Source organism: Mauremys mutica, chromosome 2 (genome assembly GCF_020497125.1).
Source record: "Mauremys mutica isolate MM-2020 ecotype Southern chromosome 2, ASM2049712v1, whole genome shotgun sequence".
NCBI classification, from domain to species: domain Eukaryota; kingdom Metazoa; phylum Chordata; order Testudines; family Geoemydidae; genus Mauremys; species Mauremys mutica.
In genome coordinates, this window is record NC_059073.1 from 191,977,308 (window position 1) to 192,004,937 (window position 27,630).

Below are 27,630 nucleotides of genomic sequence, written 5' to 3' on the forward strand. Positions count from 1 at the left end.
TGAAATTTTACAAACTTTTACCACACAAGTCAAGCTCTCCAAGAAAAAGAATTGGATTTGAAAACCTGTGCAGACCTCTGTCAATCATTAGCAGACCACTTACACACTTTGAGGAATGATTTCGAAAGATTTGAAGACATATCAAAAGATATCTTGCCTGATACTAGAAAGAAGCCCAGTCCCACAAGCGAATCAGGAAAAAACAAGCAAATGATAGCAGTGCAACAGAAACAGCATTGAATCCTGGAGACAAATTTCACATATCTACTTACTACGCTATAATTGATACACTTGAAGCTCATATGAAGAGGAGAGGTAAAGTGTACAAAGAAGTATCAAGTAGATTTTCTTTTCTAAACAATATGGACTTATCTGACGAACAATATTCACAAGGTTCCCAAAAGCTAGTTGACTCATACCCTGTTGACTTGAACATGAATCTCTGTGGAGAAGTACGGCAGTTCCACTGTTATATGCACACAAAGGTTAATGAAACAGGAAAAATGAAATTCAGTCACATTGATCTTCATGACACAGTACTGAAAGACGGAATACAATGTGTATTTCCAAATGTAGAGATCGCACTATGTATTTTTCTAACATTGATGATTACTAACTGCTCCACAAAACGCTCTTTTTCTCAGCTGAAAAGAAAAATCCTCAGAGAACAACAATGTGTCAGGACAGAGTTGATTCATTTTCCCTATTGTGTATGGAAGCGGACATGCTTTGTCGAGTCAGCTTCGATGAACTTACCCAGAATTTTGCAATCAGAAAATCTAGAAAGAAGCTATTTTAATTTCAACATACATGTAAGTTTTGTGTCATTTCAAAAAATAAAATGTTATTTTATGGTACAGTATTGTTTTTATTTTGAATTACATATGGGGGGGGCACCATAATCTTTTCAGTGCTTAGGGCCTCTAAAGGTCTTAATCCGGCCTTGCTTCCATGGCAAACAAAGAGCATCTGCAATGTTTTCCAGATCATTGTAGGCCCCATCCTGCAAAATGCAGAGCACTTTCTGCATGGTGCGTAAGCCCTCAGCTCATATTTACTTCAGTGAGAGTTGAGCAAACTGAACACATCATGGAACTGGTCCTGTTGTGATTCAGTTATTGATCCCTGCAGTTTTGCAGCTCTTAGACTGGAGGAGTATTTACTTCTAGCTTGTTTTACTAAAAATAGCTATGGGGTTGTGAATAATACAGTTGACATAAAAGCAAAACAAAATATTTATCATTTCTCTTGTTTAATTGTTTTCATTTTTCATAATTAACACACAGAAATACAATACTAAACCAACCTAAGCATTAACCAAATAGAACAGAACCTGAAAAAGACCTTAAATTAACATGCATGGAGCAATCATTAAAATATTAGTAGAATCATAAAAGTAATCATAAAAAAGAGACAATGGCACTGTGAGATAATTCTACATATAAATGCAAAATTCTTCTTAAAAAACAACCTCTAAGAACAAAGAATGAGGAGAAAATCAAATCCAGTCAGAGGACTTGCATACAGCACAAGTTACAGGGTATGTGGAAAGCGGACTTGAAGCTCACTTTCACACTTCATTAATCCTGATGAAGGCGCTGTGAGGCCCTGTACCCATATGCCAATTTAGAACAGCCCAATGACGTTGGGGTTAGATGAAATCTTGAGCTTTGATGTTCCTGTCTCCCTGACTGACAGTTCCATTTTAAGAGCTGTGAGTTAGCTTGTTTCTTCAGAGTACCCAGCTCTTTCATGGTCCCTCAAACTGTCACTCATATGGGGAGAACACAACTCCATCAGGAACATCTATTGCAGTTCTTATATGACCCCCATTTCAGTGGGATCATTCACTATCTTTTATGGTAATGCAGTAGGGGGAGACATGGAGTGTGCCTGCTGAAGATGGATTTGGTGGCAGTCAAGCCGATCCCTGACTGCTGCTGAGGGGGCTACTTGGGATCTGATTAGTGCTACATAGGAGCAAACTCCAGAGAGGCCTCAGGGTTGGAGCCTGGATTTGGCCCGAGATGCTTTGGTTTATAACAGTTTGTCTCAGTATGTTCTAACAGGTTTTTGCCCAAATAATTTAAACACAGGCATGCAACTCATTGTCCTTTCTGATAAGGGTATACACGGTGTCTGTAAGAGTGGACATTAAAGCCTCATGGCCCTGCCTCCTCTCTGATATATAATGCAAAGCTGCCATATACATGAATTTTGCACATGAAGTGAGTTGCTTAAATTATGCTACTCACAGATCCAGCCACTGGAAAATTCATACAGTTGTCATTGTTGATATTTTATCATGTAAAAACCCACTGCTTTTATTGGGAGGCCAGACTGCCACCAACATGCCTTGCCATTCCAATGAGTATTTGCCCCATTAGACTATTCCCTCCTAGTTGCTGGGAGGACGTGCAGTGGAACATGTACTCTACTTACAAACACCTCTAGCTCCCCCCTCAGCTGCTCTCAGTAGAAGATAGACTTATTCTGTTCACTGCACCCACTGTTGCCTCTACCCTTCCTCCTCCCAACTGCACAGGGTAAAGGATTTTTCCTCTTTCTCTCCTCTTTCTGCTACATGGCATCCTCTTCACACTCTGAACCACCTGCCCAGATAGTTATGGGGAGGGAGAGGGTACAGAACCCCTAGTAGGTTCATTGGGGTAAGGACTGTCTTATTGTTCTGTGTTTGTACAGCACCTTGCACAATGGGATCCTGGTCCATGACTAAGATTCCTAGGTAGGTGCTATGAATACAAATAATACATAATAGCATTTTTAACAGCAGCAAGGTTGGATCCTGTGGCTTTAAGCACTGATTCCATAAAGGGTTCCCCTTGTACCAAGAGTCAGAGCAACATAAACTCTTCTGTATTATAATGCTGGGTTTTTATTAGTATGCATGCTATGCTTGTCATGAGACTGTAACCAACTGTGAGCTCACCAGCCCCATCTAGTGTTCATATTAAATCATTCTTCTTCGAGTGATTGCTCCTATGCATTCCAGTTAGGTATGTGTGCCGTGCGTGCACGGCTCTTCAGAACATTTTTACCCTAGCAACTCCGGCGGGCCGGCTGGGCGCCCCCTGGAGTGGCGCCGCCATGGCGCTGAATATATACCCCAGCCGGCCCGTCCGCTCCTCAGTTCCTTCTTACCGCCCGTGACGGCCAGTTGGAACAGTGGAGTGCTCCTTTACCTCCACAGCCCTAGCGTTTCTCCATTTCCTACGTGTTCATAGTTGGTTAAGTTAGTTTAGTTGTTAGATTAGTTGAATAAGTTTAGTTAGATATAGTATAGTTAGGGAATTAGGGGGGTTTAGCCCCTCTTCTTCCACAACCGGTGCGGGCTCATGCCCAAGGCACCGGGGTTTAAGCCCTGTGCGGCTTGCCAGCGGCACATGCCTGTCGGGGACCCGCACGACTCCTGCCTGCGCTGCCTAGGGGAGACCCATCGTCCAGATAAGTGTCCCATCTGCACGGCATTTAAGCCGAGAACTAGAAAGGAGCGGGACACTCGCCTAAAGCAGCTCCTTATGGAGGTGACACTTCAACCTCCCGCGCCGACCCCAGCGGCACCGAAATCGTCATCGGCGCGCAGCGCACCGGCGGCCCCGAGCCGCTCCGGTACCGAGACTGCTCAAGCTCCGCAGCCGGCACTGGCGTCCCGGCACCGTTCCCTCTCTCCAACGAGGAAACGGAAGACGGCGCAGATGGCCTCCAAGCCGCATGCTACGGGACAGCTTGCCCAGCCACCACCAGCACCTCTGGTACCGGCTGTGGCGGTGCACAAACCGTGCACGGTACCATCGACTCCGGCGCCGCAAGAGCCGTTGAGTCCGGTACCACCCTGCTCCCCGGTGCCAACCGCGGTTGAGCTGCAGCTCCCGTCCACGCCCGAGACATTCTCGACGGCGAGAGAGCTCATCGAGCTCACAGAGGCACCGAGCCTCCGGCCCCCGGCACCGCCGGTGCGGGCCGTTCAGTCAGCGGGCAAGCCAGTGATGATGCGGCCGCCTCCCCCTGACAGACGAGAGAGACGTCGGTCCCGCTCCCGCTCCCGGTCCCGCAGACGTTCACCGCCACGCCGTTCCAGATCTCGGCACCGTTCACCATCGCGGTACCGCTCCCCGTCTCGGCACCGGTCGCAGTCCCGGTACCGCTCAACATCGCGGTACCGGTCGCACTCCCGGAGACGCTCCCGGTCCCGGTCGCCCGACCGCCGGTACCGAGGGAGGTCCGGATCCCAGTACCGTTCCCGGCACCGCGACTCCCGAAGCCGCTCCCGACGCCGTCGGTCGAGGTCACGGTCAAGCTCCCGGCACCGGTCAAGCTCCCGGCACCGCAACAGTCGCTGGTCCCGCTCTCCATCCCGGCACCGCGATGACCGGCACCGATCCTCGGCATCATCCAGGGACCTACTGCTGGCATCCATGGTGCAATCTTTCAGCGCCTCTGCCCCGCCTTGGCCTTCGCGTCAGCCCTCAGTCGCCTCTCAGGCGGGGAGCAGGAGAGATCTCCGGGCCGACCCCCAAGGCCAGGACCACGGACCGCAGCAGTGGGGTTTTTGGGTCCCTTGGGCCTACCACGAGCCTCAAGGTCTCCCCTTTCCCCCGAGGCACGGGGGCGCCGAACATAGGGTGCCCGAAGCCACGGTGAGCAGACCTCCCCCATCACCACCGGGTGAGGCCCCGTCGCCACCTGGTCCCGCTCAGCGTCCAGGGTCCGAGGCGGCTTCACACCCCCTGGAAGAACCAGCTCCAGAAGCGGTGGTCCAGGGTCTGTCTTCATCATCCTCACCGGATGAGGCGGTGGCGGGGGCTTCTACCGCAGACCCCCCTCCTATTGACTTGCGGGCCCACCAAGACCTTCTTCGCCGGGTGGCGAAGGCTATCGACCTCCCCGTGGCGGAGGTCCCAGAGGATGACGACCCGGTGACCAACGTCATTGGAGCTGAGGCCCCGCTGCGGGTCGCCCTGCCCTTCATCCGCACCATTCAGCGGAATGCCACTACCATCTGGCAGTCACCGGCGTCCATCCCTCCCACCACGTGTGGAGTGGAGCGCAAGTACTCGGTCCCGCCCACCGGGTACGAGTACCTCTATACCCACCCGACTCCGGACTCCCTCGTGGTACAGTCCGTAAATGACCGGGAGAGACATGGGCAGCCCTCTCCGGCGCCGAAATCCAAAGACGCACGGCGTATGGACCTGTTGGGCCAGAAGGTCTATTCGGCGGGTGGCCTCCAGCTCCGGATTGCCAACCAGATGGCTCTTCTCGCCCGTTACACCTTTGACATCTTGGTGTCCCTGGCGAAATTTTCGGAGCTGATCCCGACAGCCTCACGTCAAGAGTTCTCGGCCCTCTTGGAAGAAGGCAAAAAAGCCTCCAGGTCCTCTATCCAGGCCGCTCTGGACTCTGCGGACTCAGGAGCCAGAACCCTGGCCTCCGGTGTGACCATGCGGCGCATCTCCTGGCTGCAGTCCTCCACCTTGCCGCCTGAGGTACAGTACAGCCTTCAAGACCTCCCGTTCGACACTCAGGGTCTCTTCTCGGAGAAAATGGACTCCAGAATTCAGACCCTCAAAGATGGTCGAATTACCATTCGCACCTTGGGTATGCACACACCGGCTACCCAGAGGAGGTCATTCCGGCAACAGCCCTACCGGCCCTTTACCCAGGCCAGGTCAAGGCCCTACAATAGTCGACGTGCTAACCTAAACCGCCGTAGACCATCGGGCAACAGACGAAACCAGGCCCAGGCCCCTTCCAAGGCCCCTCAAGGGCCCAAACAGGCCTTTTGATGGGACGCCCGAGGACGGCCCATCAGTCTCCTTCCCAGATCCTACCCCGTTATTTTACAACCGCCTGTCCCACTTCCTCCCGGCGTGGTCCCAAATAACATCGGACAACTGGGTCCTTCGCACTATCCAGTATGGTTACCGCCTTCAGTTTGTTTCGCCCCCTCCTTCCCACCCACCTTCCCCGTCCCTCTTCAGGGACCCCTCTCACGAGCAATTCCTTCTACAAGAGGTCGAGACTCTGCTGAGCTTGGGGGCCATAGAGGAGGTGCCGCACGACGTGTGGGGCAGGGGATTTTATTCCCGATATTTTCTCATCCCCAAGGCGAAAGGAGGTCTTCGACCCATACTAGACCTCCGGGAGCTCAACAGGTACCTGATCAAGCTCAAGTTTCGCATGGTCACCCTGGGGACCATCATTCCCTCCCTGGATCCGGGAGACTGGTTTGCCGCCCTCGATATGAAGGACGCGTACTTCCATGTCGCGATTTACCCTCCCCATCGACGCTACCTGTGCTTCATGGTCAACAGCGCACACTACCAGTTTGCGGTGCTGCCTTTCGGCCTGTCCACTGCGCCAAGGGTCTTTACCAAGTGTATGGCAGTGGTGGCCGCAGCCCTCCGCCGTTGTCGCATACACGTCTACCCGTATCTCGACGACTGGCTGGTTCGCAGGACATCCCGACAGCTGGTAATGGACCAGATGACAGAGATACTATCCCTTTTTCAGCTCCTGGGCCTTCTCGTCAATGCCAAGAAGTCCACTTTAACTCCATCGCAACGAGTGGAGTTCATCGGAGCGGTCCTCGACTCCAGTTTAGCCAGGGCCTGCCTCCCTCGGTCTCGGCACCAGACAATGGTCTCCATCATTCGGGACCTACACACCTTTCCCACGACGACAGTTCGGTCCTGCCTGCGCCTCCTGGGCCACATGGCATCCTGCACATTCGTGACCACGCACGCCAGGCTGCGCCAGGCAGCCGTGTCCGCCTTTCGTCCATCCATGGGAGGTTGGTCCATATTCTCCAACCAGATGGTTTCCCGCTTCCTTAAGGGCCTGGACCGCTTATACCCACCGGTGCGGCGTCCTTCCCCAACCTGGGATTTAAATCTCGTTCTGGCCAAGCTTATGGGACCGCCCTTCGAGCCCCTAGCCACGTGCTCTCTACTCTACCTCTCCTGGAAGACAGCCTTCCTAGTCGCAATTACATCGGCAAGACGAGTTTCTGAGCTCCGGGCACTAATGGTTAGTCTGAGGCACAGAGCCCTGCACCATACACCGTCTTCACCGGAGACAAGGTGCAGCTTCGACCACACCCGGCCTTCCTCCCTAAGGTGGTGTCGTCCTTTCACCTTAATCAGGAGATCTTCCTTCCGGTCTTCTTCCCGAAGCCGCACGCCTCACCTCGTGAGCAACAGCTTCACACCCTGGACGTCCGCAGGGCCCTCGCTTTTTATATCGAGCGGACGAAGCCCTTCCGGCGTTCGCCACAGCTGTTTGTGGCGGTTGCCGACCGCATGAAAGGCGAGCCGGTCTCCTCGCAGCGGATTTCCTCCTGGGTGACGGCATGTATCCGGACATGCTACGAGCTTGCTCGCGTGCCACCATGCCGCCTCACCGCTCACTCGACGAGAGCGCAAGCCTCGTCGGCCGCTTTCCTGGCCCATGTTCCCATCCAGGACATCTGTAGAGCGGCCACCTGGTCTTCTGTCCACACCTTCGCTTCCCACTACGCGTTGGTGCAACAATCCAGAGACGATGCAGCCTTCGGCTCAGCAGTCTTACACTCTGACACGTCTCACTCCGACCCCACCGCCTAGGTAAGGCTTGGGAATCACCTAACTGGAATGCATAGGAGCAATCACTCGAAGAAGAAAAGATGGTTACTCACCGTAGTAACTGTTGTTCTTCGAGATGTGTTGCTCCTATCCATTCCAGACCCGCCCTCCTTCCCCGCTGTCGGAGTAGCCGGCAAGAAGGAACTGAGGAGCGGACGGGCCGGCTGGGGTATATATTCAGCGCCATGGCGGCGCCACTCCAGGGGGCGCCCAGCCAGCCTGCCGGAGTTGCTAGTGTAAAAATGTTCCGAAGAGCCGTGCACGTGCGGCGCACACACCTAACTGGAATGGATAGGAGCAACACATCTCGAAGAACAACAGTTACTACGGTGAGTAACCGTCTTTTTTGCTTCCCCTGCCCCTTAAGACAACTCCTTGCCGAACTTTAGTTCAGGGGTTCTCAAACGGGGAGTCAGGACTCCTCAGGGGGGTCATGTGGTTATTACAGGGGGGTTGCGAGCTGTCAGCCTCCACCCCAAACCCCGCTTTGCATCCAGCATTTTATAATGGGATTACATATATTAAAAAGTGGGTTTTTTGATTTATAAGGGGGGAGGTTGGGGTGTCGCACTCACAGGCTTGCTATGTGAAAGGGGTCACCAGTCAAAAAGTTTGAGAACTACTGTTTTAGTTCCTAAAAAATACTCAGTTAATTTCCCCTCCTTTTCCTCTGCTCCTCTTCACTCTCTTTTCCTAACCTTCTTTAGGGTTAGGCCTGATTCCCCACATAGCAACACTAGTTTTACACCAATCTAACTCCTTGATTTCGATCAGTGTAACATTGGTGTAACAGAGTGGAGAGTCAAGCATCGGTCTAGTCTCAATTTTTTTTAACTGTTACCAATTTTCACTTTTTATTTTATTGTTTTATGCTTATTTCCCTTCTTTCACATTTTGAGCCATTTCTAACCCTATGGGGTTGGTGTGTTTTTTTTGTTCAACTCCTACCTTTTTTATGTGGATAGTTTTTTTGTTCTGTTAATATTTGATACCAACTTTTCCCTATTTCCTTTAGCTGTCCATTGTTTTTTAAAGGAAAGCCGTACCATCATCACCACCTTTATACAGCAGCGGGCACACGCAGTAGGGGAGTGCATTGTGTGCGTGATCTGCTCTTTCTGAAACACCCGCTCTCTTCTGCTGATCCTGAGCTCGCGCTGGCACTGCTTTTACACCAGCTCAGCGCCACTGACCTACCCAATGGAGTAACTCCGGACTCACACCCGAATCAGGCCCTTTGTTACACTCTCACCGGGTTAGGCGCACGCTGACGCTGTACGAGGCAGCGGAGGTGGGAGGGGAGGAGAAGAGGAAGCGGAACTGGGTTGCCCGGGGCCGGGCTTCCCGGAGAGGTTGAGCGGGGGCGGATTTATTTTGCTTCCACATTCAGGGCGGCTGCCGCCATGCGGTTTCGGGCCAAGATCGTGGACGTCGCCTGCCTGAACCACTTCACCCGTGAGCGGGCTGGGCTGGGGGGCCCCGGGGCGCGGCTCTGCAGCAGCGGGGACGGGCGGGGAGCCTGTCTGTGGGGAAAGGGGCAGGGTGAGCTGTGGCGGGGGCTGGGAGATGGACTGGGAGGGAGATTACAAACCCTCGTGCCCGCTGAGTTAAAATCTCGGCGATATGTGCCGCCAGGTCCCCTAGTCTCGCCCTGTCCCGCGGGGAGCGATGCACCCCCATAGAGCGACACGCGTGAGGAGGGGAACCCGGGGCTGCTTTGCAAGCACAAGCCTCATCTTCCTGGCTGCTGCTGCTGGCCAGGCCATAGAGTGCTTTATATCCAAAGCAACTAAAGTGTCTGGCTTAGACGACAGATTTCAACGCCTGTTTGCAGGGCAGTATAACACCTGGCCCTTGCATAGCACATTGTATCCCAAAAGCCGTTACTAAGAAAGGTGTCACTGTCTTAATTTTACAAATGGGGAAACTGAGGCACAGAGCCCTGCAACAACTTGCCAGAACAGCTCAGTCGTAGGTCTGAGAATATTTGTCCATGTGAGATATTTCCAGGGCATGTTGCACTGTAACATGTAGGCACAATTATACATAAATAAAATAAGAATTAAAAAAACCCATAGACCATTAGTCTGTGCCTTGTTCCTATGTTCCAACGATTTTTCTCTGTAATCTTCCACTTTTGTTTGTTTGTGTGTTTGTTTACTATTTGTGGTAATGGTAGAACCTATGAACCCTAAACAAGTGGGCCTCTTGCAGAGCAGTATACGGACAAAAAATAGAGACGATATCTAAACTGTGAGAAATCTGTGGTAGGAGCTGTCAGACAGGATAGGAGATAGATCACAAGACAAAAAATAATTATATGCAGAGTAGTTGTAGCTTTTTAGTCCCAGGATATTAGAGACAAGGCGGGAGAGGTGATATCTTTTATTGGACCGATTTCTGTGGGTGAGAGAGACAAGCTTTTGAACCACAGAGCTCTTGTGTGGCTTGAAAGATTGTTTTGCTCACCAATAGAAGTTGGTCCAACAAAAGATACTACCTTACCCACCTTGTCTCTCCAAACAAAATAGTGATGAGTGCGGGGGTAAACCAAAACAACAGAATTTAACAAAATATCGAAGTCTTGGATTCCCACTTTCCATTGATTTAATTAGTTTAATAATGTTCTTTCCAACTGAACTGCAAACAACAACCTTGCAAGCAAAGTTTTTTTGTCCTGTGCTAGAAGTTTTAGGAAGTCATTTATTGAAACTTTATCCCATAGGTGTGATCAATACAATTGCCAAACTAGCTAAGACGTGCACTCTGCGCCTTACAGTGGACAAACTTTACTTCATCCTTACTGATAAAGTGGCAAATGGAGGGGTCAGCATGTGGTGTGAGTTAAGTCAGGTACGTGCCAGAGAAATAGGCTGATACTGCATAATTAACCGTATATGAAACATCTCTCAATGCCTTTAAAACTAAGTTGTCTGCTCTAAAGGTTTAAGAGGGACTTCAGTGGTGTATAGACTTTTGCAGGAAAGTATTTCACCAGCAATCAAAAAAGCTAACAGTGTGAGGAACCATTAGGAAAGGGAGAGATAATAAGAAAATATCATAATACCACTATATAAGTCCATTGTATGCCCACATCTTGAATGCTGCTTGCAGTTCTGGTCGCCCCAACTCAAAAAAGATCTATTAGAATTGGAAAAGGTACAGAGAAGGGCAACAGAAATGATTAGGAGTATGGAACAGCTTCTATATGAGGAGAGATTAAATAGACCGAGCCTGTTCAATTTACACAATGTGCAACAACCTGTGAAACTCATTGCCATGGGATGTTGTGAAGGCCTAAATCATAACTGGGTTCAAAACCGAATTTGATGAGTTCATGGAGGATAGGTTTGTCAATTGCTATTAGCCAAGATGATCAGGTACACAGCCCCATGCTCTGGGTGGCTCTAATCCTCTGACTGCCAGATGGTGGGACTGGACGATAGGGGATGGATCAGTAGATAAATTGCCCTGTTCTGTTTATTCTCCCTGAAGCATCTGTAACTTGGCCACTGTTGGTAAACAGGATACTGAGCTAGATGGACCATTAGTCTGACCCACTGTGGCCCTCCTTATGTTCTTAATTTCCCCATAGAGAATGTGTCTTCATATGGCTGAACTTTTCTGTTTTTAGGGTGACTTTCACATATATTTTGGCTCAGATTTTGTATGTAGTGGCACAAGTGATAAGAATGTTTTAACCTCTCTGTTTATTAATGGCAGGTGGCATGTAAAAGACTGAAGTTAATAGGTTAAGCACTGAATTTGCATGGGGTCCACACAGCTGGACCTTTATGCCTGCAGAGTCTGTTTTGTAACATACAGAACACACAGAGCAGAGGGAAGTTTCAACCTGTAGACAGTCAGTTCTGAATATATGGTACAATACTTTAATTCTGCTTACTGTGACTTGCCGTATTTTAAATTTAAACAGTTTTTCCTGTCATTCCTCCCCTCTGTTTTTTTTTTTTTAAAGGGGAACTTCTTTGATGAATTTCAGATGGAAGGAGTAGCAGCAGAACACAATGAAATTTATTTGGAGCTGACACCAGAAAACCTATCAAGAGCTTTAAAAACAGCCCAGAATGCCAAGACGGTGAAAATCAAATTGACTAACAAGCACTGCCCCTGTCTCACAGTAGCTGTGGAACTGGTAAGAGCAGAAATGCTTTTTAAGTGCCCTTGGGAACAATGTAGTAAATATCGTGCTTTCCCTAAATCTAATAGCTGATTTTAAATTCATATATCTCCTTTCCTAGAATAGTCTGTAATGCTGCTGGGAAAAGAATCTAATTTAACTATATTGATTGGGGCATGCCTTCTTTTATGCTTGGAAAGCACCTAGTATAAGGTGGGTGATACTGCCCAGGAAGGGAAAGGGAGAATAAAATATTACAGAATGAGTTACAACAAGGCAATGGCAAATGCTTCCATTCTTCTTTCCATCCACTGGGCCAGGTTTTACCCTGATATATACCTCTTGCATTCCCATTGTAACCAGAAAGTTACATAAGGTAAAAGGGCAAAACTGTGGCTTTTTTAGTTTTGTTTTCTTTTAATTTAGATCTGCCCCTTTGAGGATTTTACTATTACATTATATTGCTGTAACACCTAAGTTGTTTTACAAACATTAATTTAGCCTTGCAAAATCCCTTTTAGGAAGGGAAGTATAATTATGCCCATTTTCTGGCACAGAAAGCTTAAGTGTTTTGTCCAGGGCATGTCACAAATACCTGGCAGAGCCAGGATTAGAAACCTGGTCTCCCTGACTATTAATCCTGCTCCTTAACCACAAGAACTTTTATTTTTCTCTCTCAAGCCCTCGTTATCGAGCAGTAGTCGCATTGTGACACATGACATTCCAGTGGGAGTTATTCCCAGAAGACTGTGGAATGATTTCCGAGAGCCTAGTGTACCAGATTTTGATGTAAGCAACCTTTTTTTAAAGTCACTATTGAATGCACAGGATTGGGGTGAAACACTATAAGCTGTGTATGTTGTTATATATATTTTAAAGTTTAATATTTCCTCCCCTCCCCCCGCTTGAAAAGGTAGCCCAATTATTGTCACTATGAGGTGTGTAGATCGCAGATATCATTATAGATGTTTCTTTTTCTGGATACAAGAGACCACATAACTTTTGGCAGAGCTATCATCAGATTATTTGCGTTTTTTACTTTTCAGTAAGCAGCCCAGTACATTATTTTGTATGACTGTATTCTTATAAGGTACAGATTCTTTTTGTCATGAGCTCTACAGCTATGTAAGAAAAAGACCTCTGCTCTAAAGAGAATACGTTTTATATGTAGTTTTTGTCTGTCTGCTCACCATATCTACTATACTCGATGTACAAAACCTTTCATAAACAAGAGGAAACTAATGGGGTTTTGAATTCATGTGGCTTGGAAATAACTGGGATGAATTGTGTTCTGTTTCACCAATGTAACTCCACTGAATAATTAAGTTACTTTGAGTTTACTGTGCAGAATATTTTCCCCTTCAGCTCTAGATGTTTCTTGTTATAACAAAGCCCTCCCTTCCTGAGTTCATCGGAATGCTTATCACTGAGGAACAGAAACTCTGATGCATATTTTGAAAAGTTGTTTGGGCTAGACCTTCTGCTGTTGACACATAACACAGATTAGGAACATAAGAGGAAAAGAGTATATAATAATTGCTCCTTCTCAAGTGTTGTGAACTGCTGGGAGGGCAGCATGCTGGTCTGAATGAACCAATGATGTGATCTGGTAAGGGAAGTGTTCTGTTCCTTGGTAGTTCAATGATTTATTTCAATTCTGTTGGGCAGTCCTTGCTGAATATGCATTTGATAACTACAGAAGTATCCCATCCCATCCATTTCACTTCATGAAATATTATATCACAGTGCTGTGTATTTTATTTTTAAATGCAGTTGATGTGATTTTTGTAGGTCAGTATTTACTTGCCGGTGCTGAAGACCATGAAGAGTGTTGTGGAAAGAATGAAAAATCTCAGCAATTGCATTGTAAGTTAAAATATCTCTCCTAGTGCCTTGAAAAATGGACCAATTGCATCCCTTACGTAGAATATTTCCTTCTCCCTTTGCATAGTGATCCCTTGTTAGATCTTGCAAGCTAAGCATGCTTGGGCCAGGTTAGTACTTCTGTGGGAAGCCTCCGAAGAACATCCAAGTGCTGCAGAAAGTGATGGGATTCAGTGTTACTGTTATTTTGCAGGGCCTAAAAGTGCACTGTGCACTTCCCGGTAAGTAGCACTTTTCCTTCTGAATCAGTACTGAACCGTTGCTTCAGTGCGATGTTAGAGAGAAATGTGATGCCACAGATACTGGCTTTCAGCTGAGATGTAAAATTGAGTTCCTACTTGGATTGTAAGAGTAAACGGGTTAATGCTGTTTTATTGATCAAAAAACAACCTGAGCCCCTTATCCTGCAAATCCTGATGCATATGCTTAAATGTATGAATGTATGTAGTCTCGTTGATTTCAATGGGAATATTCACTGGCACAAAGCTAATCATATGTCTGTGTTTCCAGAATTGGGGGCTTAGGATTTACCTTTTGACCTGTCTAAGTTCTCTTAGTAACATTTCAGCTATAAATTGTAATCTTCATTTCTTAACTGAAATGGTTGGTTAGCATTGCTGAGCGCTGTTAAAGGTCTGTCACATTCCATACTAGGAATAGCAGCATATCAGTGTTGGATGAAATGAGCCTTGCATGTCCATTACTTTCCACTCAGGAATGTTGTGTGCCTTAAGTATTGTTTGTTTTTAAAGTGCTTTGAAATCCTTGGAGGGAAAGTGCTCTAGAATTGCATAATATTAGAAACAGTATTATTAGGAGAGTTTGTGTTACAGAAAATTTTTAGTTCTATGGGATAACAAGAATTATTTTGATTACAGTGGTAGGAGCTCATCACTTCAGTCATTCAGATGATATCTAGGCACAAAGCTCATCGTTGCTGAAAATTTTCTCACATAGTCTTTCACTTTCAAAAGGATAAACGTATCTAGAATTATCCTCTTTACAACTCTCTTGGGCAGGGTTATCTTGTTTTGTCTGTAAAAGTGTGATCAGCATTGTGAGAAGGATCCAGACAATGACATAAATTTTTCAGAAGCTCTGTAAAGTTACAGTCGTCTATCACCTTTTATCCCAAAGGGTCTCACGTTATATTGAAAACTCTGGTCCTGATAATACCCGCATTAGAGTAAATGGCAACACTCCATCTGCTTAAATGGTGACAAATCAGTCTGTGTGTACACGGGATAGGGATCATTTCATTAACTACTGACTTGCAGCCACCTTTCCCTTTCATTTTTCTAAGGTGGTATCTAGGAGCCAAACACAACAGCTGTGACCTCTAAAAATATTGGAGAGTGAATGAATTTCTCTGCTACTACACAATGCCAGCTCCTCCCACCCCACCCCACTTTTCTTTCTCTTCTCCTCTCTAATCCCCATCAAATGTTAGTCATGGTAAAGATAGTTATTGGGTGAAACCTTAAGAAAACCCAAATCTAGACTAAACTTTTCAAAAGCACTTAAATTGCATTTTTGAAAATGGGACTTAGGAACTTAGATTATGCCTCACTGAAAGTCTATTGGATTTCGACTCTTCAGTGCATAAGTCACTTTTGAAAATTAGATTTAAGCTTCTAAATCATGTAGGCACTTTTTGAAAAGTTTACCCCTTGTATTTGATCAGAATATAATCAGGTTTGAGTTATGGCTGAACACCCCTGCTAAGGAGTTCAGTTTTACATTATTTATCTCCTGCTGCATTGTCCCTTTGGAGCATAGCTGTTGCAGAGAGTGAGACACTGTGAAATAGCTGCAAGGTTTTAGACCTTGGCTTGCCGGCTTGGGGCTTGAACTCATTTCAGAAGTAAGGAGAGAGTTTGTGGAGAGTGTAGTATCTTTGAGCTGAGGGGTGAAAACATTTTCAGTGTGATGTACTCATATTGGTCTTGGTGCTTTTGAGGTAGGCTGATGTAAACTGTATGAGTTGTACATTTAAATTTTAATTTATTTTCAGAGTGAAAATGTGATTGACAAATGACTTACTTACTTGTATTGTAGGTGCTTGAAGCAAATTTAAACGGAGAAATGAACTTGAAAATAGAAACAGATTTAGTGTCTGTTACGACCCATTTTAAAGGTCTTGGAAATCCTCCATGGGGTAAGTCTCCCGCTTTGCCCCATCCAGATATCTGTTTTATCTTACTTGGTACTGATAAATATAACTCTAAGGGCTGATCTTGTTAATAATTCAAAATGTTTTAACAATTATCATATAGTCAACAAATTTTAAATTCAAATAAAATAGATGTTGGCATTTTTTTTTAACAGTTTTAGTTTTTGGAGCATTTGAGTTTTAATAAAGTAGTGAAAAGATTGCAGTTAATTTTATAAGAGAAAAGGGATTTAAAATGATAAGCCATTTACATATAAACTAGTACATACTAATTAGAGCTGATATTCATCTTGTGAGTGTACTTTTGATACAAAGTCTTTTTTTATATCATTTTAGTATCAGAGGATGGTTCACAAAATTCTACTCAAGACAGAGATCCGGAAAGCATGGCTGAGGCACGCATAGACATTCGGAAGCTCTTGCAGCTACTTGCTGGGCAGCAAGTAAATCCCACGAAAGCCTTGTGCAGTAAGTTCAATGGCTCTGACTTCATGAGAAATTTGTTCCGACTGCCATTTTCAGCTTTTAAGAGGCCAGCTGGAGACATCTTAGAAGGGCCTAATTTTCAGAAAGTGCTGAGAGCCCAGCTTCTGCAATATCAGACCTTTTTTAAGTGTCTGAAATTGGCATCCAAAATCACTAGTCATTTCTGAACATTTAGTCACGTAAATTTGAGCTGTCAAAGTGACGCAGCTTCTGTGTCATTGGAAAGTCCAATCCTGCCCCATGGCAAAATTCTCAAATCTCTAGAAAATAACCTAGGCATCCTGGCTACCCTTTCTTTTCTCAAGTGGTTTCCCAGTGTGTTCAAGGCTGTTTTTCTAAATCTATTTAAGTGGATGATGTATGCTATCAATGTACACAGTCACTGCTCTTGTATGTTGAGCCCTAAATGTGTATTACAGCCACAGGCAGATAGAAATGGGGTGTAGGGTTTTGTATCACATTCAAGACAAGTTTAGACCCTGCTGAGAGGAAGGTCCTGGATCACTGCTGCATTATGCTGAAGTGGGCTTTTCCTCTAAAGATGACAGAGCTTCTGCCTCTCCTATATAGAAGTTGCACTGTGTTATGTATTTGTGCCAGCCTTCCAATTGCCTTTATGATGTCTCTTTTACAGATATTGTGAGCAAAAGGATTGTTCACTTCATTTTGCTTCATGAGGAGGTTTCCCTTCAGTACTTCATTCCAGCACTTGCATGAATACTCTTCTACAGCTCAGCAGTTCTGCCCTATGAGGCCTGGCCTACAGAGTGAAACAAGCATAAAGAGTGGGGATTTTGTGCATCGATGGGCTCTTGATCTATAATATTTAAAAAAGTTGTTGTACATTTTATATTGTATATATGTATAGAATTATTGTAAGAACTTGATTCCCAAGGATATTATATTTTTGTGTTGATTATATATTGGATTAAAGTGAAAATATATGGAAAGCTGGCCCCTCTAGTGTCATGGGCAGGGAAATTGTAGAAGCTCCTACACGGTGCTGTTCACTGCACTCAGTAACTGAGCAAGTAGGTGAGCGAAGATGCTGTAACATGAATGTCTCCAACATGTTATAGGCGGGCATAAACACAAGTTCAGCTCAAAGCACTTGGGGTTTCTTTAGATGAGGCAGCAACGTGGGCATATCAAAAAGAGCTTCTTGGCGGACCAGGGTAAAGATTTTGAAATAAACTCCCCTGGGAATGAAGGGCCATCGCAAGCCTCACCACCTTCCACTCCATGGGCAAGGTGCATTTCTTTGATCTTGCCTTTTACTAGAAACACAGCTGTGTGTATATAAAAATTGCAAAAGGTATTGGCCACACTTCTGCTGGGGAGGAGAAGAGAACAAATGAGACAGATGCTGATCAGATGGCTTAATGGACCCCCAGAAGGCCCTTAGATGAGTGCAGTATAAGAGTCTATATAGAATGTTTGTTTATATTTGGATTGTTTCAGCTGCTGGTCTGTAAGAGTAGGCAATACAGAGTTATTTGAGGCCTTAGTGAGTAGGGGTATCAGAACTTGTGCTTCCTTGTATATTCATGCCAACAGTTAACATGGCTTATTTTCAACTAAGGGTCTCTGCAAAAACATCTTGTCCCTGTTCATGAAAAATAGCTCTTTTGCCCTAAAAAACTCGGGTTTCAGATAATACACTGGGAGGACTTACCTTCTGTTGCTACAAGCTCAGTTTGTCAATGAGTTGAGGCAAGATTGGACACCAGAGCCTTTCTGTGAGACATTGGGTTAACAACTGGGATCAGCTAGTCTACAGTACTGGCTGCCCCTTGTTCCTTCCTTCCATCCATCAATAAATGGTGAGTTAAATAAGCAGGACACACAATGATCTGAGGTGAACATACTAGTCATTTATTTAAAAAAATGCTCTTGTGTGCAGGGAGTACAGAAAAAAGAGAGGGGGCCTAACAAGTGCTGGGAAAGTGTGTGGGTAGAGGCTATCATCACTTACCTTTTGGTTTTTGGCTGTTCTTTATGGTCCCCTGCTTGGCTGTGACTGAACTCTTCCAGCTAAGCCTGGAAAGAGAAGGCTTCGGAAGATGATGGCGAAAGATAACAATGCAGGATCACCACCCCCACATGCTCCAGGGCCTGAGGTCCTTCACACCTGTAGGGGTTGGCTCACTGCTGTGGTCTGCATGGGTAGACAGTTCGATGTTCCTGCAACATACAGGAGACCATTTAGAGCAGTGGTTCTCAAAGCCGGTCCGCTGACGGGCCACAGGTTGCCCACCACTGTCCTAAGGAGTCATTGCCTGCAATACAAGCAGATGTGCCTGCTACCTCTCTGTAACAGTCTACCTAAAAGTCTGGACTGATCTCTTGGACAGAGGAAGGAGGTAGGTGGTGTTTTTTGTGGAGACAGGGAAGGATTGAGGAGGCAGGTAACTGGTGGAATTCACAGTCGCTGCTTTATGGTGTGAGTGATTTGCAGTGCATAGACACTCAAGTGATTTTTCTTTTGTATTTGCAATGGGGCAAGGAACAAATAATCCAGACCATGCACAGATGCACTGGGCTCTTGCCTCATCTTTTGACAACAGGTTTTAGGGGTCGGGGGGGGAGCATAAAAGCCTTTAGTTACTTAGGAACAGAAGTTTTTCCTGATTATTATCTTGCAGACTTAGTAAGAACTTCAGGATTGAGCCCACTGGGAGGATGTGTAGCTGTAATACCTGCCATAAAATACTCATGTTACACAGCCTGAAATAAATTAACCAATATCTCATTTTCCTCACATTTGGCCTTTCCAACATGTTTCTATCCCCCACTGGCCAGAAAAGCCACAAATTAAGTTAAAAGGAATTTTTCTGGGTCAGAATGCAGGAACAAGTGTAATACTACTGATACATACTGTATTGATTCTCATTTTTACTTGGTTATTTCTGCGGGAAAGTGTAGGTGGTTATTCTTCTGATTTTAGTACACAAAACTATATTGCATCTATAAGCTCTTTCGAAATGTGTGCGCGTCCATATATTGATTAACCTAGTCCTAATGACATTCGTAGCTTGCCCTCTAGTGGTAATTTTGTTGTACTGCTTCATTATCTCTCCCAGCCAATTTTATTTCACTCTACAGATAAGCTTATTGCTGTTTGCCTCTCTGTGTATAACCTACTGTATTGAATTTCAGTATTCTGCAAGTCAATAACATTGCAACTAGTAATACTCTGTTTTGAAAAAGAGACAAAAGGATGCATGTCCCTTGAGGTAAAACAAATAAATTGTAAGTCTGAGCTCCCCCTTTAGTGAGATTTTGATCATTATGTTATACTTAAACAGGTTTGATCAAAATCAAACTTAAAAAATAACACCTCCCAAAGATAGAGGTACCAATTGCTAAAAGCCTCCCAGCACAGCTATATCTCATGGGAGTATTGTTGCATGACAAACATTCTGTTCAGATATAAAAATAGAACATAAAACACACTACTAAAATCTTTCCATGAAAACCTGCATATGGGATCTAGGAGTCAATTAATATTATGTTCTGAAGATTTTGCTGATCTAGGCAATATAATGAATAATAAGAAAAATTATTAAGTGATATTTAAAAAAAAAAAATCAGGAGAATCCAGGAGCAAATCTAGCCAGTTATCATTAAATGTGCACGCGTGCATGCACACACACTCAAATTATTGGACTTTACACAGCTGCTTAACAAGTTCAATGATTACATGAAATATTGAGATATGTGATATATGCTACAGGAAGTCATACAGCGTTGAGATGTGATCTAACAAACCAATGGGAGCGGAGTAAATATTCCAGGTGAAATCAATAGCAGCAAGACCCGACCGGTATCTTCCTCAGCCGGTAGGTTTTCCTTGTTGATGCATACGAGGAGTGGATTTTAATACCACCAAATACTGAGCCATTAATTACTATTACTCATTTATTGCTCCAATCCTGCAACTGGAACCGCAAACGTAGGCACCCCATGCCCACTGACTTCAATGGGGTTCCATTCACTTGGATCCAGCAGCAAGATTAGGACCAACTTTACCCCCAATTCTTTGGTATCATGCCAGCCAAGTAAATTTGCTTTTAAAATAGTCTCCCTCTAATTTTGTCCTTTGGGCTTGTATTTATCATGATTTTATGCACACATTGTACATAAAACAGCGTGAACTAGTGTCTACAGAAACAGGTTGTATCTAGTGATTAATTTGTGAGATTTGTATACAGGAAAGGGTCACACAATGATAATAGTGTCCTATAGTATGGTCAGCAAATAAAAATGCAAGCCACTAAAAATTATGACATGGAGAAAGATACAGTCCCTAGCTGGTAAATTGAAGAATGCTTAGGCCCAGGGAGATTGATTGAGGCCAAGAAAGGAGGACAAATGTCCATGCCCAATCACTTCATAAACTTACTGTGTCTACGTATAATGATATATCAAAAGAGCTGATTAGTTAGCAGGTTAGTACGTTGGTTAGCAGGCAGGGTTTGAGGACCAGGAACAGTCCCGAGGGGTGGAGAGGGGAAATGTATTACCTTAAGCAAGTCTCTATTGAGAGCAGCAGAAAATAGCAGGGTATCATCCCCAAAGGAAACATTGCTTTGCTGCTTTCTATGGGCTGCGTGTTGAACCCAACTGACTAATTCCCCTACTCCCACACCTTTGTTGCATTGCATAAACAGTGAACCTAAGCCAATGTCTTATCTGTAGTGATGGGTAGCCCCAAGGGGGAGGAGGGGTCCTGGTTGTTACTTTGGCTCCCAACTGGTCTCCTCCTACTCTTCAAACTTTCTGCTCCTGTGAGCAACACAAAGAATGGTAAATGTATTACTTTAACCTCCCATGCCCTTCAAATTAGTGTGAATTTCCTGTTTGAAAGGCAGAGGGTTCAAATAGTCTCCCATTAATGTACTAGCTGATTCCACTTCTCTATTTCCATTTTATTTGCCTCCTGCTTTCATGCGAGGATAATCACTGCCTTTGTTTCATTGGAATTTAAATCCCATCTAGTTGCTAACTGCTTCCCTCTCTCGAATATCACAGATGGTGTGATAAATGAAGGTCGGGGTGGGGAGCTCCCTTTTATGGACACCCAGCCAGGCAGTCAGTTAGACATAAAATCCCTGTTAGTAGCTGTTCTCTACTTGATTTACCTGTAAAGGGTTAAAAAAGTCCCTAGGTAAAAGGAAGGGAGTGGGCACCTGACCAAAAAAGCCAATGGGAAGGCTAGAACTTTTTAAAATTGGGGAAAAAAACAACCCCTTTGTCTCTCTGTTGTTGTTTTCCAGAGAGAGGGGACAGAGCAGGGACAGGGCTGGAACTGCTGTAAAAAGCTGGTGCCAGGTATGAAAATCATCAGATCATACCTGGAAACTACTCATTTGAAACCCCAGGTATGTAAGTAGATCAGGAAATGTCTAGGAAGACGTGATTAGGTTTATCTCTTATTTCTTTATGGCTTGTGGACTACTCTGTGCTAACCCCAAGTGCTTTTGTTTTGCTTGTAACCTTTAAGCTGGACCTCAAGAGAGCTATCTTGATGCTTGATCCTTGTAATTGTTGTTGTTTTTTTAATCTAGCAAAAAGCCTAAGTTCCAAATGTCCCCAAGAGGCAGCAGCTATGGCAATTGGAGAAGCCTTCCCATCAACATAGCACTGTCTACATTGGAAGTTATGTTGGCATAAGTGCGTTATTCAAGGGTGTGGATTTTCCACACCCTGAGTGACACAGTTACACCGACATATGTTTGTAGTGTAGCCCAGGCCTAAGTCTCTCAGTGTATGGATTTTTCACACACCCCTGAGCGAAGTAGCTGGGTTGTCTAATTTTGTATTGTAGACTAGTCTTATGTTAATTAGCATTTGTGAATTACCTTGACAATTTCTGGATGGAGGGTGCGATAGAAATGCAAACTAGTATCGTTTAGCAACTTTATTGTTATAATGTGGGATTTAGTAGCACTTTGTTGGGAATGGAAGAGTGATGTGGAATTGATGAGTGCAGTAAGTCCATTAGGCATGGTGCAAACAATGTGGGGCTCTGGAAATTAAACCATGGTTACTCAAAAGCAGCAACTTTGAGATGTTAAGTGTTATTGTTTAAGCAAAGTGAGGCCCTGCACTTAATGGCATTTCTGTTTGTTTGTAGATCTCGGGGGAGAAAGGAGGGCAGGATTGTTTTTTCCCCCTCAAAGTGAATGGCAACACATTTTTCATGATAAACTCCTTAACAACTCAGTGTGCGAAATTCTGATCCCTCTACTCATACAGAGTAGTACCAAGCACAAAACCAAACTCTACTTTACTAGATACTATAACTCGAAGCAAATAGCACTGCCAGTCTAATTTCACAGATTGTGCAGCTAGTGTGCGCGTAGCTACCTGGAGTTTATAGAATGCTTTGCTGCTTGAACCGAGAAGGGCCATAGATCTGCTCTTTAATAAAGAACATAAGGGCTTTCCTTCTTTTTGAAAACACCACAGCATAATTCAAGTTTTACTCGTTTTGTTTTCTGTTTATCTTTGGGTGACTTTGAGTTGACTTCAGTGTGCTTATGAGATGGCTAGAATACTAGTGGAAGTTAAAGTTTTGCATATTTCCACAACATGCCAAACATACATTGTCTTAATTAGAAGTTTACTGTTAAAAAGATTCTCTACAATCCAGAACACGCTAATAAGGTTGCTTAAAGCACTATTAATATCGGTTGCAAAAAGCTTTGAGGGAGCACTCCATGGTAGCCAGCATGGATATCTTACAGAAAAGTCCACGGAAGGGTGAAGCAGGTAACGTTATTTGTTATTAATTATGTGTATTCTAGTACAGTGGTTCTCAAACTTTTTTTTGCGGACCACTTGAAAAATGCCGGGGATCTCGACAGACCACTTAACGATCTTTCCAAATGTTGTTTGTACCGTTAGCTAACTATCGTAAAGCGCTTTGGATTAAAACGCTATATAAAAAAAAGCCTTAATAATGTTTTTTGTTCTACAAATAAAAGCACACAACTCATATTTTAATATCAGTAGTCTTACCTTCCTAATGCAATGGATGTGCCCTCTCTCCCCCACCACGGCAGCCCCTGAGCTGGGGCTGGGAAGGAGTGGAGTCTCTCCCCAGCAGCTGCAACCCTGGAGCTGAGGAAAGTAGCCTCTTTCTCCCAAATTCCCCCCACCTCCTCTTCTCACCCCACTGCCCCCTCCCACCTACCCCTTACTCCCCCCACAAGGCCACCACCTCCCCTTACATGTGCATCTTCTTCAGGGTCCCGGCACCTAATTAGTGAATCCATGCCTGCACGGCTTTACTAATTAGGCAGGTGGCCCTTCATTCTCTCATGTGCAGCCATTTTCTAGAAGCTGGGAAGGACTATAACATTTACTGTTTGCTGTGAGACTTTTTAGCTCAAGTGGAAGTGGATTTGATTGGCCACAACTTTTTAGACTGTAAAGCCTGATTCAGGGCTGATGGCTTCATTTTAGTTTGGAAGTTAAGAAGGGAATTGATGTTCAACCAAGGAGTATGGTACAGGTTAGAAACTCATTTTGACTTGGAAGTTTTGTGTAGTGAATGTAAATGTTGAAACTGTATCAAGAAAGAGTTCTGCTGCTTGTTTGAAATCTTGAATAGCTACGCAGTAAAGACCTTGGTAGACTTTCAGACGATTTCTCCTGCTCCAGTCTCCTCCTTCCTCTATTAGACTTTTTGCCTTTTCAATATTCCGTGTGATGAGGACATTAATCAGGTAAAACAAACCAATTCTTAGAAGGTAGAACACAATATCCAGACGATGTCCCAGTGCCACAGTTTTGTCATATGTCTTACGAAAAGCAGTCAGAGCTCCTTCCTTGTCCCCAATTCGGCACAGGTATTCAGCCTTGGCCATCATTGCATCACGGATTTCACTCTCCCCCAAGATCTTTTCAGCATCTTCCAGTTCATTGTCAAGACGTTTCAACTCTTCCTCATTCACCTTTTTCATCTTATTCAACAGCTCCATGTCCATCTGCCAGTCAAGCGGCTTGCAGAGTGCTTCATAGTATGGGGCCATATTGTGGCGCCGCATGGCCACCATGAGCTCCTCGCTTGTAAACTGGGAGTTTAGTTCAACAGGGATACTTATAATGTCAGGCTTGAAAGTGGCTTTATTCGAGTTTCATTTAAAGGTTCTCCAGTTAAGTTCTCACCCTTATCAGAGGGGTTTCTTGGAGTGTTTATTTTGTTATGATGCTACTAGTGGATTTTTGTGAATTAAATTAATGTTGTCTATGGATTCTTAAATTTAAAATTTCCTATTTTATGTTTTTGTAGACTTTTGACGTATTCTGTGGACTCAGGTTCACACTACAGTGCTAAAAATAGCCCTGTAGATGCTGCAACTTTGTCTGGAGCTTGGGCTCAGAACATACCTCCTTAGATGGACATGTCTGTGTTAGGAATTTCCCATACTTTGTACCTTCCACTCTTGAAGTGATCTAACAGGAAATTAGCGAAGTCAGAGAAGAAAACTGCTTCAGCAATTCTGGAAATGCTCAGAATCCTTGCTTCACCTGCGATTGTCTATAAAGTATTAAGAGATTGAGATTGCTGAGGTTCTATGAGAGAGTTATGAATTTCTACAATATATAGATACATCTCTTTCATAACCCCAAAGCCACGACTGTCCCCACTCCCATGAGAGTTGTGCTAAACAGATAGTACTGTGGGCTGGCTGCCTTGTTTGTTGTGCTACCTTAGCCCTAGTAGGGAAGGACCGTAACATCTGTTTCACCTTTGCAGCCTGATTTGCAGCCTGGCCTTAACCTGGACCTCTAATTTTACACCCACAGTTTTGCAGTTCAACTTGTCGCTTACTTGTCTAATTACTTGATTGTACTCAGGTTAAAATCCATGGAGTTACACTGGGTTGTTAGAAGAATTTGGCCCCTTTATAGTACTGTAATATTGGAATATAATTATAATATTTAGCTGTCACACAACAGTGTTAGTATAAAATGTGCCAAAATGCCAGTAGTTACAATCTCTAGTGAGGACATAGGCACTATTCTGAGCACTGTAGGAAACGTTTTGTACAGTAAGACCATATTTTGCTGTTACTTATATGTTAATGGAATTACTTAGATTGATAGATTCCAAAGCTAGAAAACACCATTGTGATAATTTGGTCTGATCTCCCGTATAACACAGATCACAGAACTTCCTCAAAATAATTGCAGGAACATATCTTTCAGAAAAGAGTCAAATCTTGATTTTAAAATTGTCAATTATGATCCTTGGTAAATTGTTCCAATGGTTAATTACTCACTTGACTCACTGTTAAAAACTTACACCTTATTTCCAGTCTGAATATATCTAGCTTCAATTTCCAGCTATTGGATCCTGTTATAATTTTCTCTGTTAGATTGAAGACCCAGTTATCAAATCTTTGTTCCCCATGATTTATAGACTGCAATCAAGTCATCCCTTAACCTTCTCTTTGTTAAGATTGAACTTCTTGAGTCTTTCATTATGAGGCATGGTTTCTAATCCTTTTGTCATTCTCATGGTTCTTCTCTAAATATTCTCCAATTTATCAACATCCTTCTTGAATTGTGCATACCAGAACTGGACATGGTATTCCAGCAGTGGTCACATCAGTGCCAAATGAGAGGTAAAATAAGCTTTCTGCTCATACTTGAGATTCCCCTGCTTATGGATCCAAGGATTTAAATTAGCTCTTTTGGCCAGTGTTGCATTGGGAGCTCATGTTCAGCTGATTTTCCACCATGACCCAAAAATCTTTTTCAGAGTCACTGCTTCCCAGGATAGAGTCCCCCATCCTGCACGACTACAGTCTTTGTTCCTAGAATCCAGCCTGTAAGACTGCTGAAGCATTTGATAACAGAAACCTTTACTTTCAATTCCTTTAGCTTGTTAAGTTAGATATTAGTTGTTTTACTTTTTATTATCTTGTAACCAATTCTGACTTTTAGCATGCCCCATTACTTGTAATCACTTAAAATCTATCTTTCTTTAATAAACTTGTTTTATTCTTTTATCTAAACCGGTGTGCTTGGACTGAAGGGTTTGGGAAACTCCATTTTCTAGGATTTTTGCGTATAATTTTCTATTAATAAAATTACGGCGTTAATATGAGCTTGTGTTGTCCAGGAGAGGGCTGAGCAGTATGAGACACACATTTCTGGGGGAAAGTCTGGTACTGGGAATTTGCTGGTGTTGCTCTGCAGTGTAATTCCAGAGTGGCTGGCGATAGCACTCATACAGTATAGTAGGGAGTAATTTACATGCTGGAGGCTGTGTGAGAGCAGACCAGCAGGGGTTGCTCTCCCAGAGAAGCAGTTTAAAAGGCACCCCATGTTGGAGAATTCAGAGGACACAGCTGCTCAACAGACTGTACCCTGGGTAATGTCACAGTCATGCAGTACCAAAATACCTCTGTCTGCAGTGTACTTGTAACTGTGACAGTCTCAGGATATTAAAGAGCCAAGATGGGTGAGGTAATATATTTTATTGGATTAACTTCTATTGGTGCGAGAGAGAAGACTAGGTATAGTTCATGAACCCTATTGCCTTCATCAATCAAACTTATAACCTCATCAAATAAAGATGTGTGTGGGACACACACACTGGCCCTAGGTTTGGGAGTGGGGTTTGGCAGTAGATGGGGGTTTTGTGTATTGTATAAGAGTATTGTAAAAATGTTTGACAGATTAGTCCACCCTTCATGTCAGGTAATACCTTCCTCTGAGTGGGCTCCCATTGATTTTGCTCAATGTGAGTAAGGATGAAAGAACAGTGACCCTTAATTTGTTGCTGGACCTGTTAAAGTATATAGTGATACATTAAGAAATGTAAGGAGATGTTGTACTACCTCTAGACTGTGAAATCATTACTGCATATGAAGGAAGAACAGTCTACCCTTCACGGTGACTGAATGGTAAATAACTGATCTTCCCGTACTTTAAGTTCAGCTTTGGCCAAAATTACTTTATCAAGATAAATCTATTAATATCCATTCCAGGACATCATATATGTAATGTCATATGGATTTGCTAGTTTGCTATTTGCTCAAGAGATCATTGACCTATTATCTCCTTCCAAAAACAAAAGGTTGTCATCCAGAACCAACGGTTAAACTATTGAAGCAGAAAACTGTTTACTTTAGAATCTTCTCTCTGGTATTCGACAACATTAGTGTTCTGGACTGGAATCAAACAAATCTTTAGTCAGCAAATAAAAATGTGTGCAATATAAATAAAAATATATTTTATTTACTTTGAAGCAAATTCTGCTACCCCTCCTCATATTGATTAGT

The 27,630-nt window shown here is 44.2% G+C and overlaps 2 protein-coding genes across 3 annotated transcripts; one reads left to right on the plus strand and one right to left on the minus strand.

The window, feature by feature from the left end:
* The first annotated feature begins 8,968 nt into the window (after nucleotides 1–8,968).
* HUS1 (HUS1 checkpoint clamp component) lies at nucleotides 8,969–17,274 on the plus strand. Of its 2 annotated transcripts, none has more exons than XM_045002949.1 (8): nucleotides 8,969–9,098; nucleotides 10,369–10,496; nucleotides 11,620–11,796; nucleotides 12,463–12,570; nucleotides 13,573–13,647; nucleotides 15,724–15,823; nucleotides 16,175–16,306; nucleotides 16,959–17,274. In XM_045002949.1, the coding sequence occupies exons 1-8, from the start codon at nucleotides 9,047–9,049 to the stop codon at nucleotides 17,039–17,041; spliced, it is 855 nt and encodes a 284-aa protein (XP_044858884.1). In that variant the 5' UTR covers nucleotides 8,969–9,046; the 3' UTR covers nucleotides 17,042–17,274. The 2 variants fall into 2 exon arrangements, with proteins under 2 accessions (XP_044858884.1, XP_044858886.1); XM_045002951.1 differs by having other exon boundaries at nucleotides 11,644–11,796.
* A 6,573-nt stretch (nucleotides 17,275–23,847) lies between these two features.
* LOC123363243 (26S proteasome non-ATPase regulatory subunit 6-like) lies at nucleotides 23,848–24,381 on the minus strand. The gene has a single exon (XM_045004119.1). The coding sequence runs from the start codon at nucleotides 24,379–24,381 to the stop codon at nucleotides 23,848–23,850; it is 534 nt and encodes a 177-aa protein (XP_044860054.1).
* Nucleotides 24,382–27,630: the final 3,249 nt, after the last annotated feature.

Bases quoted from the DNA above. Each gene is read 5' to 3' on its own strand.
- LOC123363243 (XM_045004119.1), bottom strand. From the start codon at position 24,381: ATGCGGCGCCACAATATGGCCCCATACTATGAAGCACTCTGCAAGCCG.
- HUS1 (XM_045002949.1), top strand. From the start codon at position 9,047: ATGCGGTTTCGGGCCAAGATCGTGGACGTCGCCTGCCTGAACCACTTC. The intron at 10,497-11,619 runs GTACGTGCCAGA...TTTTTTTTAAAG, and splicing joins TGTGGTGTGAGTTAAGTCAG to GGGAACTTCTTTGATGAATT. The intron at 16,307-16,958 runs GTAAGTTCAATG...TCTCTTTTACAG, and splicing joins TCCCACGAAAGCCTTGTGCA to ATATTGTGAGCAAAAGGATT.